Source organism: Silene latifolia, chromosome 2 (genome assembly GCF_048544455.1).
Source record: "Silene latifolia isolate original U9 population chromosome 2, ASM4854445v1, whole genome shotgun sequence".
Lineage (NCBI taxonomy): Eukaryota > Viridiplantae > Streptophyta > Magnoliopsida > Caryophyllales > Caryophyllaceae > Silene > Silene latifolia.
Window position 1 is genome coordinate 145,450,366 of NC_133527.1, and position 16,055 is coordinate 145,466,420.

The 16,055-nt window shown below is 39.6% G+C and overlaps 1 protein-coding gene across 1 annotated transcript; it reads right to left on the bottom strand.

Annotated features, from left to right (window-relative positions):
- Positions 1-6,398: 6,398 nt before the first annotated feature.
- Positions 6,399-9,460, bottom strand: LOC141643074 (uncharacterized). Its single transcript, XM_074452095.1, has 5 exons — positions 9,199-9,460; positions 9,046-9,112; positions 8,364-8,412; positions 6,826-6,870; positions 6,399-6,695 (listed from the first exon to the last, which is right to left on the bottom strand). The coding sequence occupies exons 1-5, from the start codon at positions 9,340-9,342 to the stop codon at positions 6,629-6,631; spliced, it is 372 nt and encodes a 123-aa protein (XP_074308196.1). The 5' UTR covers positions 9,343-9,460; the 3' UTR covers positions 6,399-6,628.
- Positions 9,461-16,055: the final 6,595 nt, after the last annotated feature.

The window sequence follows — 16,055 nt, forward strand, 5'->3', positions numbered from 1 at the left end:
TTGGTTGGGAAAGTACAAAGCTAAGATTTGTCATCAGAAGAAAGTTTCTCTGAGAAGTCCTAAGGGGATTAGTGTGTCTTATCGTGGATTTGTTGTCAAACCCAAAGTTAAGTTGATTGCAGCTGTGACCTTGAAGTCCTATCCGAGGAAAGGGTGCCCGTTGATCTTGTGCCATGTGATGGATCACATAATGGAGAGTCCGACAGTTGAGCAGATACCAGTTGTGAGAGAGTTTCCAGATGTCTTTCCAGAGGATATTCCGGGGTTGCCACCAAAGAGGGAGATAAATTTCAGTGTTGAGCTGAAACCGTGGACGGAGCCAATCTCTAAGGCACCGTACCGGATGGGTCCTAAGGAGTTGGAGGAGCTAAGGAAGCAGTTGGATGATCTGATTGAGAGGGGATACATTAGACCTAGTGTGACACCATGGGGAGCACCAGTTCTGTTTGTGAAAAAGAAAGATGGGAGCTTGAGGTTGTGCATAGATTACAGGGAGCTGAACAGAGTGACGGTGAAAAACAAGTATCATTCGCCAAGGATAGATGGTTTGTTTGATCAGTTGAGTGGTGCAACAGTCTTTTCTAAGATTGATTTGAGGTCGGGATACCATCAGGTGAAGATTAGGGAAGAGGATATACCAAAGACAGCTTTCACGTCGAGGTATGGTCATTATGAGTATGTGGTGATGCCGTTTGGGTTATCTAATCCACCAGCTGTGTTTATGGATTTGATGAACCGGGTCTTCAGTCAGTTCTTGGACAAGTTTGTGGTGGTTTTCATAGATGACATCTTAGTCTTTTCTAAGACTAGGGAGGAGCATGAGGAACATCTGAGGATTGTGTTGCAGACCTTGAGGGAACATGAGTTGTATGAAAAGTTCTCCAAGTGTGAGTTCTGGTTAGAGGAGGTTGCTTTTCTGGGGCATGTGATTTCAGAGAAAGAGGTAGCTGTGGATCCTGCAAAGATTGAAGCAGTTACTAAGTGGGAAGCACCAAAGAATGTGGCTGAGATCAGGAGTTTCTTGGGTTTAGCAGGATATTATCGACGGTTCGTGAAGGATTTCTCCAAGATTGCTAGACCTATGACAGCTTTGATGAGGAAAGAGAACAGGTTTCGCTGGGATGAAAGTTGTGAGACGGTGTTCCAAACATTAAAGGAGCGTTTGACCACAGCTCCAATCTTAGCATTTCCTGAAGGGAGTGAGAACTTTGAGGTGTATACGGATGCTTCAAAGAATGGGTTGGGTTGTGTGCTTATGCAGAATGGGAAAGTGATTGCCTATGCTTCTAGGCAATTGACGCCTTATGAGGAGAATTACCCTACACATGATCTGGAGTTGGGTGCATTTGTGTTTGCTCTTAAGATTTGGAGACATTACCTATATGGGGCGACCTTTAAGGTATTTTCAGATCACAAGAGTCTCAAGTACATCTTCACTCAAAAGGAGTTGAACATGAGACAGAGGAGGTGGATGGAGTTGATTGGCGATTATGACATGGACATTATCTACCATGAAGGGAAAGCCAATATTGTTGCAGATGCTTTGAGTAGGAAGAGTGTGCATTCTTTGTGCACAGCTATATCTTTGATGAGATTGAGAGATGAGGTGGGGAAGCTCGGGATAGACATGATTCAGAAAGGGGATGCTATGGGAGATTTAACAGTGCAGTCTGATCTTTATGATGATATTCGCAGTAAACAGGCGTTGGATCCCAAGATTGTGGAGTGGAGAGCTGGAGTAGAGAAAGGGATAGTGTCTAGATTCTCTATTCATACGGATGGTAGTCTGAGGTTTGATGGGAGGTGGTGTGTTCCTAATGATGAAGAGCTAAAGAAGATGATCATGACAGTGGCTCATTGCACACCATACTCGGTACATCCAGGCGATGACAAGCTATACAAGGATTTGAAAAAGACTTTCAAGTGGTCTCGGATGAAGAAAGAAACAGCTGAGTTCGTGACTCATTGCTTGACATGTCAGAGAGTGAAAGGGGAGCAGCGTCGACCACAAGGTAAGATTCAGTCTTTAGAGGTACCTGAGTGGAAGTGGGAGTCCATTTATATGGATTTCATTGTGGGTTTACCGAAGAGTCAACAGGGTAACAACATGATATGGGTTATAGTGGATCGGTTAACCAAGTCAGCTCATTTTGTGCCAATGAAAGATACATGGTCTAAGACACAGTTAACTATGACTTATCGGAAGAATGTGGTGAGATTACATGGGGTGCCTAAAGATATAGTGTCTGACTGAGATTCGAGGTTTATCTCACGGTTTTGGAAAGAGTTGCAGGAGTCTTTGGGAAATACCTTGAAGATGAGTACAACATTTCATCCTGCGACAGATGGCCAGACGGAGAGGACCATCAAGACTCTAGAGGATATGTTTCGAGCTTGTGTTATGGATTTTGGTGGTAGCTGGGAACAAAGGTTAGATTTGATTGAGTTTTCTTACAACAACAGCTATCACACCAGTATTGGCATGACGCCATTTGAGGTTTTATATGGGAGGAGATGTAGGAATCCAATTTGTTGGGATGATAGTGCTGAGGCGGTGGTTTTAGGACCAGAGATGGTTCATGAGATGGTGGAGCAGATTAAGATGATCAGACAAAGGATGAGAGCGGCCCAGGATCGACAAAAGAGTTTTTCAGATCTACATCGCCGGGATATAGAGTTTCAGGTTGGGGACAAAGTTCTTTTGAAAGTGTCTCCTATGCGTGGGGTCGTGAGATTTGGTAAGAAAGGGAAGCTGAGCCAGAAGTTCATAGGACCGTATGAGATCTTAGACCGCGTGGGTGAGGTTGCTTATCGGTTGGCTTTACCGTCTGCCTTGGATAGGGTACATAATCTGTTTCATGTTTCTCAGCTACGGAAGTATGTTAGTGATCCGTCACATGTGTTGGAGGTAGAGAACATAGAGCTGGATGAGTCCTTGTCTTATCTTGAGGTGCCTAAACAGATTCTTGACCGGAAAGTTAGGAAAACCAGACATGGCGAGACAGTGTTGCTTAAGGTTCTTTGGTCTAATCATGAGGTTGAGGAGGCTACATGGGACGCGGAAGAGGCTATGAGGGAGCGGTACCCGTCTCTTTTTGATCAGGTATATATGGTTACGGGGACGTAACCTTGTTTCTTTTAGGGGGGTAGGAGATGGTCGCGAAGAGTTTTTACATGTTTTTGTGTTGATTTTGTTATAGTTAGTAGTTGTTTGAGTCGGGTTGAGTTTGGTTTGGTAAGTATGTTTTGGAGTTTTATGTTGAATTTTGTTTTTGTTGTTGTGTCGGGAGAGTGTTAGTGTGTTTTTATTGTGTTGTGGTTTGAACTTCGGGGACGAAGTTCTTTTTAAGGAGGGAAGATTGTAATACTACGGTTTTATGAGTCTGTGGGTACTCTATCGAGTGGGGCTTACTCTTTCGAGTAAGTATGCTTGGTATACGAAACAGTAGTCTCCCTGTAGGGTACTCGATCGAGTAGCCTTGGCACTCGATCGAGTAAGTCGGTTATCGGGTATTATTTGACGGGTTTTGTTAATATTGTGAATTAATATATAATACTTCGTCGTCTTTTCCTAAACACTTTTACAAACCTAAAAACATAAAAAGAGAGATTGCAAGTTACGTTGTTCGTTTCATTCGCATTATTGGCAAATCCCGGAGCTAGAGGTGTCGGTTTCTTGTGTTCTTTATACCGTTGTGATCCTTGCGTCAAGGGTAAGTTCTACATATCATTTTTATAGCATTTAGTTAATGTTGGTTAAACCCTAATTTGAGGATTTGGGGGTTTTATGATTGTACGATCAAGGTAGTAATTGTATGAATGTTTGTATAGGAGGAGGGTTCGTAGAAGAGAGGTTTTGAGACAGCTGCTAGATCGTCTGATTCTGTGATTGCATTCCAGGTAGGGTTTCCCTACTCGGTATTAATTACATAATGTGTGGTGATTGTGCTGTAGTTAGTGATTGTTGATTGATTCAGACGGTTGTGATTTCGTATTATTGATTGATTCAGACGGTTGTTGATTTTGTGTTGTGATTACTGTTTATCTGTCTGTGATCTTCGGGGTGTGTCCCTGGCTGAGTGGAGTCACTTGGTGCGGGAGTGGCTTCACGCCCTTGATTCGCCTTCTGTGGAATCCGCCACAGAAGGGATGTGCACATTAATGAACATGGGTTTATCGCTCGATGGAGATGAGCAGGGCTTAGGTGGGAACGGCTGCGGTCCCCCACTGGCGGTGTGGAGTATCTGTTGCGATAGGTACTCTGGCAGGACTACACACTTTAGTGTGTAGTCAGTTGTGTGGAGATTGATTATGGAGTTTGGGGTTTGATGTGACGATCGAGCTGTTTGGCATTGTTTTATCGTGGTTTGGATTGTGTAATTAGTACTGAGCCCGTTGTTTGTTTTGTTAAACTGTGGTGATCCATTCGGGGATGGTGAGCAGTTATTGAGCAGGTTTGATATGATGCATGTGGGCTAGCTGGGATGAGTCATCACTTGCAGTTAGAAGAGTCTTCCGCTGTGTCAGACGATGTTCTTTAGTTATTCAGTTTTATTAGTAGACAGTTTGGTTTTGGAAGTTGTATTTCGTTTAGCAGTTTTGGTTTGAAACATGTAATCACTTAAACTATATTTACTTTTAAAGTACGTTTCTTTATTGTCTTATGATATTCATTGCCTCGGGTAACCGAGATGGTGACGTTCCTATACCTAAGTGGTCCTGGTAAGGCACTTGGAGTATGGGGGTGTTACAGTTATAACAGGGTTGAATTTAGAAGGTTCATAATATAAAGCTTAAACTGGATTGGGGATTCCATAAATTAGGCATTAAGCTCTTTAGGAATGGAATTTACATGTACTGCGCAGTGCACATTGCACATTATTTCTTATGCATCTCATATGTTAAACCAGAATTTGTGTTCATCTAAATATCTAATGTATGAAAAATGACCCATAAAATGGGCACAAATTCTCATTTGTGTCGAGTCTATTCCATCTCTAACAATAAACAAGTGGAAAAACAATTGGGAGGAAGACTGTGAGAGTTCACAATATTATAATTGTCACAAGCAAGACATTATGTAAAATGGAAGAAGACAACCGTAGACAAAAGTCCTTTTCTCACTCCTTTTCTCTCACTTGTGTTTCTCACTATATGTCGGACTAGATCAGATAATAGGTTTGTCATACAAACCATCTTATATAGGATAAGAAGCACTAGTAAGCTTCCTTAACCGTACACTGAAGCGCTGCTGTGCCTAATCATTATTAGAGCCCAATTAGTATTATTATAAGCCCAACTTATAATTATACTTATTTCGTACCTTTAGTGTGTGATCCAGTAGACCCACTTAAGACTAACAGACACATAAATCATTTAAGTGTCAAACCGACATTATCCACCAACAAGGCCTACCGACTACATAAAGTCACGAGAGTTTTACGTTGTCATAAATAATGAGTATACTGTGAAAATTGATCTTTAATAAAAAAAAAAAAAAAAAAAAAAACTCCCAACTCTGTGATGACAATCTCATGATTTTAATCATGGGTGTTGCACATTTACAGAATTGAAAAACTCAAAAATAGTTTGTTTTATAACAAAGACTCGTATATTACTGCGTTGTGGGCTAAATTGAAATTTGGGGAATATAAACATCGAGGCCGACCAGAGGAAGAAGAGCCTAGTTAGTGGCAGGGGATCTCCTCATCTGCTAACATGTTGCTACAATGCGGACTATTACTACGGAGTTCGGTTTGTTACATGCAGTCAGGTAGGGCCAAAATGGGTGCCTCACACAGCCTTGCATTGATATTCAGGAAGGCCTCTCGTGCTGCAGGATTCCACAACTCCACATAAACTCCCATTTTTTCATACATGCTGAAATAGGTGCCATGATGTCACTGGACTTTTTGATGAACCTTGTATAGAAGGATGCTATACCATGGAACCACCTCACCTTAGTGATATTCTTAGGAACAGCCTTGGTCTTGACAGCTTCAACCTTGATCAACTGAAATACCAGAACCAGACATACTTCTCTCTCCAAATGTTCTAGAAAGAGGAGTTCTCTCTTTATGTAAACCAATCATACACGTGTTATGTGCGGTGTAGACTCGATGGTGTTATTTGCAATCCTCAAATTGATAAATATAACATTGTTTATGAATGTCTTTTCATTAACATTGGTACTAGAATTTGTAATAAAGCCGCTCATAGGTTAGCTAAGCGTGCTACTAAATTGTTAACTCTCTTAACCCGATTGTCAAAAAAAAAAAAAAAACCATTGGTACTCCAGCTTCATATTCGAAAGTTCACTAAGAAAAGGCAAACTGAACGCCTCTCCACGGGATTTGCATTGGTCGGCTGCTGTAGCGTAGAACCGGAAGCCTAACCAATTTAATAAGTCATCTTGTAACAAAGCCAAATAGAATAACGAAATCTTGGCTCCACTACAACAGATCAAGGTTATAAAAAGATAAAATAATCATAGGCTTCATATTCGTTTATATTAACAGGAATATGATCAGTTTGCAACTAGTCGACAGAGGAGGGAGGCCTGTCAAGTCTCGGAGAAGATCACCGCATATCAGCCTATAAGGACGAACGTGAAAGTGTCTCACTGAAGTCATGTGATACGGAGAACACGGTTCACTGCTGAGTCTAAAGCATCCACATTCCTCCTCAACAATTTGCTGTCCCACAGTTAAGGAATCCAGAACAGGAATAAGATAAAGAAAAAAGAACGAAAAAAAAAAAAAGGTGCAAATGAATCAGGGAAAAAAGAGGAAGTTTTAGTTAAATGTGATCAAGGAAGAAGGATACATCTGTGCTGCTAAACTGTCCATGTCTTTCATTTCCTCATTCAATCTGTATGATAAAGAAGCAAACGTGAGTAAGAAGACAGGTTACAAACTGCATTTAGTGCAATTTATTCACCCCAAACAAGCAACAAATCTAAGTCACTTCTTTTCGCCTGCCAAGGGTCAGCTGTGCCACTGTATCGAGTGTTGAACATGTCCTTAGCCTAAAATAATGCATCGAGTAGTCGTGTTGTGTCACAACTCACAACATCAGACACCCGACATGCTGCTAAACTTGAGTGCCAAAGTAACACAGCTAGAAGTCTAGAAATATCATCTAAATCAGATAGTAACATTATACAAGAAATGGCATAGCTCGTCAAAGCGCTACTCAATGGCAACTGATGTATTTCAGAACAAAAACTCTATAGCGCCAGATACTCTCAATCTAAAACATCATGAAGCTGTTGTCAGGACTTGAGAGTCAGGACCATATCAACACAAAATGATCATGAAGGGCTGAAAAACACTTCAAAAAAATAAATGAACGCATGAAAGGTTATATGCAAAATTATACTAGCAGAATTGACAAGGCGACAAAGTGCCAAGCTAGAGTTTATAGAAGTAACCATCAAAATTTGTTCAAACGTGAATCCCTGCAAGATTACTCTGCCTCATCCATTCATCAAAATGAGAGATGCGACAAGGAATTTTTAAAAACATTGAACTACAATTGGTTAATGTCTATGAGTTGCAACGACATCAAATTACCCAAGTGAGGCAAATGGCGGGCTTAAGGGGGTAGGAAGCAGCCTTGTGGATATGTTAACAAAACAAAGAGGGCATTTCTGGATGATTCACCAGATGATCCACAATGAAAATTGCATTGTGAATTGTAGCAAAGGACATCTATTGCACAGTAAAAAAGAAGTGTAACCAGATTAGTATCTCATTTGACTTTATGCCACTATAATCCAAAAACAAATATTCCGTAATGGAACTGAATGTCTACCAGTTATGACCATTAATTTAGCAAGTCCCAAGGAACGGTCACTATACAACTTACAAGATCAAAACGACGCTTCTTACCTTGACTGAAAACTACTATGGCATCAGCGTCAGAAAACGCTGCTTCTCATCAAACCTAATTTCCTAGCAGATGGCGTAACTGCTAATGTCATCTTTTACATAATAATTTCATTGCTTATGACCTTGTCCAATCATCTAACTTCATCAGTTCTCTCACATTTGTCTTGAACAGAGGACGGACGACAGCACAGGTAAATTGGGAGTATAATGATATAATCTATGTGTAGCAGTCAGTCAGTAATCTGAATTACATCTGTTACCCAAACCAAAATAGGCTTCATATTTGACCTCTAGTGTCTTACCCAAATAACCTCAATTACATGAAAAGAAGAAAACTTGGATTGGGAAATCATGTTCAGGTAAGAGGGAAGTGCCTAACAAGTTGCACCGTTCACGGCTTTATGGAACGAAATGGCTTTTAAATGCAGTAAATCTAATAAAACATATTAACAGCTTAGACAAAGTATGTACCGAAGACATGAATGTATAAAACGATTCCCTCTTGTTGCTGCATCAATAGCTGCGAAGTGAAAATCAGAACAGATTATAGCAACAATTGATAAAAAGGACAATTACAAATGGGTTCAAGCAAGCTTAACTTCATCAGCTCAAGCAAGATAATTTATTCGATATTTTATTTCAATACACATCACAAACTTAAAAATACAGCCACTCCAAACCGAAGTAATATAGACAAACATTCAACTTCTATCCTTGATACTGCATCTTCATATCAAATAAGCATTACATACAACTAAAGCTGATCAAATTATAGTATGATGCTAAAAAGGGTAATTAAGTATCACAAATAAACACAATTGTATGAACACTATGATCAAGTGTGTTGGAGAGCTAATCGTCACCGAAACATGTAATCTTTAGCATTGTACACATGTTGGAAATGTCCAAAAACCCAGGTTAACTTATAAAGACTAAGGGTAAAGCTAATAACTCAATCAAAAGCCAAACATGCAGCAATTTTTTACAAAAAACAACCAAACTGGGGAAACAAAAATCAAACCCTCTTTCCGTTTCACTTATTTTTTTTATTTTTATTTTTATTTTTTAATTCTCGGTGAGGGGTTTTTTAATCGGAAGTAAACAAATGATTGGGACGGAAGGGGGGTATAGATGAAATAAATAAAATAATAACCAGATTCTTGAAGCTTTCCAGCAGCATCACTGAAGCATTCCAAATGATCTACCGAAGTGTTGGTAACCTAATCTCATCAAATAAAAAGATTAAGAAAGATAAGAATAAAGAGACAAAAATGAGAAGTAATTAATTAGATGGGATAAAGTAAACCTGGGAAAGTGCTAATCGAAGAGAAGCAAAAAGAGAAGTATAACTGTCAGCAATGGCAATGGAGTCTCTTTCTACCACTTCAAGTGCTTTCAAGATGTCTTCTTTGTTGAAATTCATTGATTCTTCCATAGCGTTTGCATCCATTACTCAATTCGAAATTCAGTTTTTCCTCTCTTTACCTTCTAAAATTTATTATGGGTAGTTCAATTCACAATGACGATGTGTGTAAATGAGCCCGACCAAGGGTTACTCTCGGATATTCGAGTTTGAGATTGCTTTCGAGTTCGGGTTTATAGACTAGTCGTGAAAAATAGAAGCATCAATTTCGTAAAATTCGATACCAACAGTGACAATCTGCATCATTTTTCCGGTACTGATGCGGTTGGTTTGAGTGGTGGTTTGCTTTTGTTATGGGATGACAGATCCGATATTTTGCCTCTTGTAACGGATCCTCACTTCATCCTTTGTAAAGTTGTAAATCGCGGTACTGATTATGTATGGTACGCTCTCTTTCTGTATGGTGAGTCTTGTAATGAGTCTAGATCGAGCTTTTGGCAATCTATGAAAGCTCGATGCTCTTCTTATTCTCCTCTCTGCATGATTGGCGATTTCAACCAACTCGAACATCATTCTGATAAATTTGGTGGCTCTCCTAGCATTACTGGCTGGAAATCTTTTTTAGACTGGCGCATTAATATTCCTCTCACTGAGCTTCCTTTCTCTGGCCCTAAATTTACTAGGGCAAACAAGAGAGATTCTTCTAGTTTAATTTTGGAGCCCCTTGATCGTGGTTATGCATCTCAAGATTGGCTTATTTCATTTCCTGATGCTCATATTCAAAATCTCAACATTTTTCTATCAGACCATGCACCGATTGTTCTTTCTACGGATGCCCAAAACAAGAAACCAAAAAGACCATATCGTGTGGACAACTGGTGTCTTGATCATCCAGATATTCAGAGTCTTGTTTCTTCCATTTGGAACTCTGCTGCTATAGGTCCTGCAACGGCTCTCGTAACTTCAAAACTCAACAATATCCGGACTGGTATTCTGCAATGGGTCCTTAAAAATCGTAGAAAATTTATGGTCGACTGGAGCTCTATATCCAAAGAATTATCGGCAACAGCTTCTCTTGCACAAGATAGCAATTCTGCTTTCAAGTATATTAAGAATATTAATTCTGTTGAGCAGGATGTTTATATCCAGCATTCATTCTGGAAACAACGAGCAAAATCCGAGTTCAGCTTCAATGATGGGCTCCCAACTTCTTATTTTTTTAGCCGAGCGAAATCTCGCCAGAAGCGTCTTCGGATTATTGCTTTGAAAAATGATATGGGTAACTGGACCTCGTCTGAGTCGGAACTTTCTCAGCTGGTTAATTCTTACTTCACAAATCTTTTCAGTGCTTCTACTCAATCAAGCCGGTCCTTTTCGCTTGAAGACTTGTCTATTCCTCTGCTTGATGAATTTCAGCAAAATTATCTTTCTCAACCCTTTACGTCCAATGACGTTGAAAAAGCCTTTTTTTCAATGAAACCAATTAAATCCCCGGGACCAGACGGATTCCCACCTCGCTTTTACCATCTTTTCTGGGGGCTTATAAAAGATGATATTACATCGTCTGTTCTCTCTTTTCTTAACAGTGGTCTGCTTCCTCCTGCTTGGAACAACACTCATGTTGTTCTCATTCCGAAAGTCGGCCTACCTGAGATGATTTCTCAATTCCGCCCTATTAGTCTATGTAATGTCATCTACAGAGCTGCCTCAAAATGTATGGCTCTAAGGCTAAAAAAGGTAATGGAATGTATCGTTGGACAACATCAAAATGCCTTTATTCCTGGACGTCTAATTAGTGATTGGGGTTTTCTTGGCCACGAAATTCTGACATATATTAACCAACGCAAAAGGGGTACACGTTGTTATGGCGCCATTAAGCTCGATATGAATAAAGCTTTTGATAGAGTATCGTGGCCATTCTTGTTTAAAGTTCTGAAGTGTTTTGGATTCCCAAAGGTTTTTAGAAAGCTTATCAAGGCCTGTGTCAAAACAGTTTCGCTGCAAGTTCTTATTAATGGCACTCCTTCCGGTCGTATCTTTCCTCAATGTGGGTTGTGAAAGATCATAGATCCATATTAGACTCTCTAATAAAATTAATTTATCTCATAAATTGTTGTTTATGTGATCTATGTAACATGCATGCAAATATGAAAGCATAAAAAGAAAGTATAAGGAAAAATAATTTCCTTACATTGAATATATGGTAAAATGGGCACAAACTAGTTCTCCTTACTAGTTTGTTCTTGAGCTAAAAAGATGTGGATGATCCTCCTTGAAAAACCTTCAACTAGAAAGTCTCCTTCAAGTTGCACCCAAGAACTACCCAAAAATATTAACAAGTATGAACTAGTAACTTATTAATATGAACCCTTGATAATAATACTAGTAATATCACTAATTTTTCTTAGTAATATTAATAATGTATACTAGTAGTGAATTATTGTAGAGAGATGGATGAAGATGCTCACATGCAAAATAAGTGAAGTGTGTAAGAAAGGTAGAGTGAAGTAGTGAACAAATATATGGAGTGTAAAAGGGGAAATGGAAGTGGCGGGTGGAATATGCTCAAGTGGACAATTTTTTTTGTCTTATAATTTTATCTTACATCACATGCAAAATCTAGTATAAGATATATGTTATGGTAGTATACAAAATAAGGTAAAATGATTATGTAAGTAATCATCCATTACACTTATTTTACACGGTCCACATGACCATATACGGGTCCATGTTTGTTTTTATATTTGTCGCACAAATCCGTGTAATTTTCATTTTAAACATCGTATCATGTTTAAATGCTTCCATAATTAATTCGTCCAATTCACTCCGTAAATATACGTGTACCACTACACATATTATTTACGTACTAATATTAATCACATTAATCAATTAGTACAATTTTAGTAAATTAACAGTTAATTAACTAAAACCCGTTTCCCAAAACTTATTATTTAATTATCGCATAATTAAATAATAACTGCCGCTCCTCGAGTTCGCAACTCGAAATCTCTCTAATAATAATCGACTAACCTCTTAGTCTATAAATCAAGGGACTAAACAAATTGTATCTCATACAATTAATTAGTTATCAATTGGGGTTCGTTCCTTTAGGTGTGACCGAAAGGGCTCAGTTGATCACCGCCGTCTCACGACAATAACGTCAAACTCTAGTCAGCCAACCGTTATCGATTTACGTTAATCAACTGACGAGGATCAAATAATTAAATATCTGATGATATTCTATTAATGAGATTTATTATGTTAACGCACTATTGTGGAGGACACTAACTCCAACAATCTCCCACTTGTCCGACACAAGGTGTGCGCTACCAATTCTCTTTCAGGTCGCACTTGCACATGAACACACCGCGAGTGGTTTTCTCGATCGGGAGTGTGACTACCTGACCGGAAAAATCTCTCACAGATTACTTCCGAGCGTGGCCACGCATTTGTAGTCATTAACTCCTCGAGTGGCCTTGAGATATAGTTACCCAACATGGGTGGACAATTCCTGTATGCCCTATCTATCCTATTGCACAATACAGCTCACCATGACCTAGTAAATGCCCTTTTGGCCTCCTTTCACGGCACGACCTAGGACAAAAACCAAAGTCACTCGGAAATCGCACTGCTCGGATAATAGTCTCCAGTCAAAAGAATCGACTCATTAGAACATCTTAGAGATCCCTGCCACGACCAGGTGTCTATAATAGAACTTAGGGACTCTCTAAATGGTCACTGTCCGGCAAAGTGTCACACACTCTGCCTATGTAATCGACCAGTCATCACATATGACCTTATGATGTTGAACAACCATCAACCGACTTACAATCTAGTCACTCCGAGACGTCACCTCATTAAGTGACTAGGGACAAAATACAATGTTCATCTTATTCACTTGAATAGTGTTCAACATTGTCTTCACAACTTATTCAGATAAACAAGGTATTAAAATTTAGTCACACTAAATAAAAATTCATAAAAGAATGAATACGAAAACAATGAATGTGATTATCATATATATAATAAAAGATATACTATCCAATTATTACATATCCATAATCTAAAGAAAATCTGATACCCGTCTCAATCCCATAGAGACGACATGACCATCATGCTTAGCCTTTGATAAAGGCTTGGTTAAAGGATCAGCAATATTGTCATCTGTCCCAACCTTACAAATGTCAATTTCCTTCCTTTCCACATAATCTCTAATTACATGGTATTTTCTTTCAATGTGTCTAGATTTGTTACTAGACTTAGGCTCTTTGGCTTGAAAAATAGCTCCACTGTTATCACAATATAGAGTGATAGGATCTTTAGCGGAATGGACTACTCCTAGCCCCTCCATGAATTGCCTAATCCAAACAGCTTCCTTCGCACCTCTCGACGCGCAAGGTACTCACCCTGTTGTAGAATCCGCAGTAACACTTTGCTTGAAGCTCTTCCAGCAAACAGCTCCTCCATTTAGCATAAACACGTAGCCGGATTGGGATTTCATGTCATCCTGATCGGTTTGGAAACTTGCGTCCGTGTAACCTCTTACACACAACTCAGTTTCTCCTACAAACACTAAGAACGAATCCTTAGTTCTTCTCAAGTACTTAAGGATGTTCTTTACGGCTATCCAGTGACTCTCACCAGGCTTGGCTTGATACCGACTTGTCATGCTCAAGGCATACGCAACGTCGGGACGAGTTCAAATCATAGCATACATGATAGACCCAACATCGGAAGTATAAGGGACGGTCTTCATGTGTTCAATTTCCTTAGGGGTAGAGGGAGACTGTGACTTGCTCAAAGTAATCCCTTGGCCCATAGGTAGAAATCCTCTCTTGGAGTCTTTCATATTGAACCGGTCAAGAACTTTGTCAATATAAGCTTCTTGACTCAATGCTAGTATCCTCTTGGACCTATCCCTATAGATCCGGATACCTAAGATTCGTTGTGCCTCTCCCAAGTCCTTCATTTGAAAGTGTTTCCCTAGCCACTCCTTAACGGAAGTGAGCGATGGAACATCATTCCCAATGAGCAATATGTCATCCACATATAGGACAAGGAATGCAACCTTACTCCCACTAAACTTCATGTATAAACACGGTTCTTCCACACTTCTAGTGAATCCGTATTGTTTAATGACATGATCAAAGCGATGATTCCAACTCCTAGATGCTTGCTTAAGACCATAAATGGACTTCTTGAGCTTACATACCTTCTTAGGGTTAGATGTATCCACAAAACCTTCGGGTTGTATCATACTATCATGTACACCTCTTCTTCTAGAATCCCATTCAAGAAGGCGGTTTTGACATCCATTTGCCAAATCTCATAATCATGAAATGCGGCAACCGCTAAGATTATCCTAATGGACCTAAACATATCGACTGGAGCAAAGGTTTCGTCATAGTGTAAACCATGAACTTGGGTGAAACCTTTTGCCACCAATCTAGCTTTGTAAACATCCACATGTTTATCCACGCCGAGTTTAATTTTGTATATCCATTTACACTGAAGAGGTCGCACTCCCTCAGTTAAATCCACCAAGTCCCATACTTGGTTCTCGTACATGGAATCCATTTCGGACCGCATGGCTTCTAGCCAAAGCGAGGAGTCGGGACTAGACATGGCCGATTTTTAGGTAGTGGGTTCATTACTTTCAAAAAGTAATAAAACACCATCCTCCTCGATGTTACCAAGGTAGCGATCAGGTGGATTAGAAATCCTACTTGACTTTCTAGGAATAATTACCGTTTCAGATGAAAAGGTAATGCTATCCTCCACGTTCTCCTCTACCTCATTCACGGTTTGTGGCTCTCGAACTTCTTCAAGTTCAAATTTTCTCCCACTCTGTCTCCTAGAAATAATTTCCTTTTCTAGAAAGACAGCATCACGAGCCACAAACACTTTGTTCTCGTGTTTATTGTAGAAGTAATAGCCACGTGTTTCCCTTGGATATCCTACAAAAAGACATTTATCAGACCTGGGTGCAAGCTTATTGTCAGACTTGATCTTAACGTACGCTTCGCAACCCCAAATACGCATGAATGACAAATGAGGGACTTTCCATGTCCATATCTCATATGGAGTCTTATCAGCCGCTTTAGTCGGGCTTCGATTTAGTGAAAATACTGCAGACAAGAGTGCAAAACCCCAAAATGAACTAGGAAGCTCAGTTAGACTCATCATTGACCGAACCATATCAAGTAAAGTTCGGTTTCTCCTTTCGGCCACACCATTTAATTGCGGTGTGCCAGGAGGAATCCGTTGTGATACTATACCACAATCTTTTAGGTGTGAATCAAATTCAATATTTAGATACTCAACACCACGGTCGGACCGTAGAGTCTTTATCTTTTTATCCAATTGGTTCTCTACTTCCTTTTGAAACTCTTTGAACTTGTCAAAGGCTTCACTTTTGTTCTTCATTAAGTAGACATACCCATATCTACTTAAGTCATCAGTAAAAGTAATGAAGTAGTGAAAACCTCCTCTAGCGGTGATGGTTAATGGTCCACACACATCCGTGTGTATGAGAGCCAAAACCTCACTAGCTCGTGTCCCTTTTCCCGCAAAAGGTGCACGAGTCATCTTGCCTAAAAGGCAAGACTCGCATGTACCATAAGATTCAAAACCAAATGGTTTGAGCACTTTTGATGAAGCAAGTCTCTTAATGCGTCTTTCGTTTATGTGGCCTAAACGACAATGCCAAAGGTAGGATTCGTTTGGATCACCCTTTTTGAGCTTTTTAGTTTCCATATGATAAACGTCATTAACATCATTTAAAACATAAATGCCTCCAA

Excerpts from the sequence above, each read along its gene's own strand:
- LOC141643074 (XM_074452095.1), bottom strand. The coding sequence starts at position 9,342 with ATGGATGCAAACGCTATGGAAGAATCAATGAATTTCAACAAAGAAGAC. Across the intron at positions 8,413-9,045 it reads TGGAAAGCTTCAAGAATCTG|CTATTGATGCAGCAACAAGA; the intron begins GTTATTATTTTA and ends TTCACTTCGCAG. Across the intron at positions 6,871-8,363 it reads TTTATACATTCATGTCTTCG|ATTGAATGAGGAAATGAAAG; the intron begins GTACATACTTTG and ends TTTATCATACAG.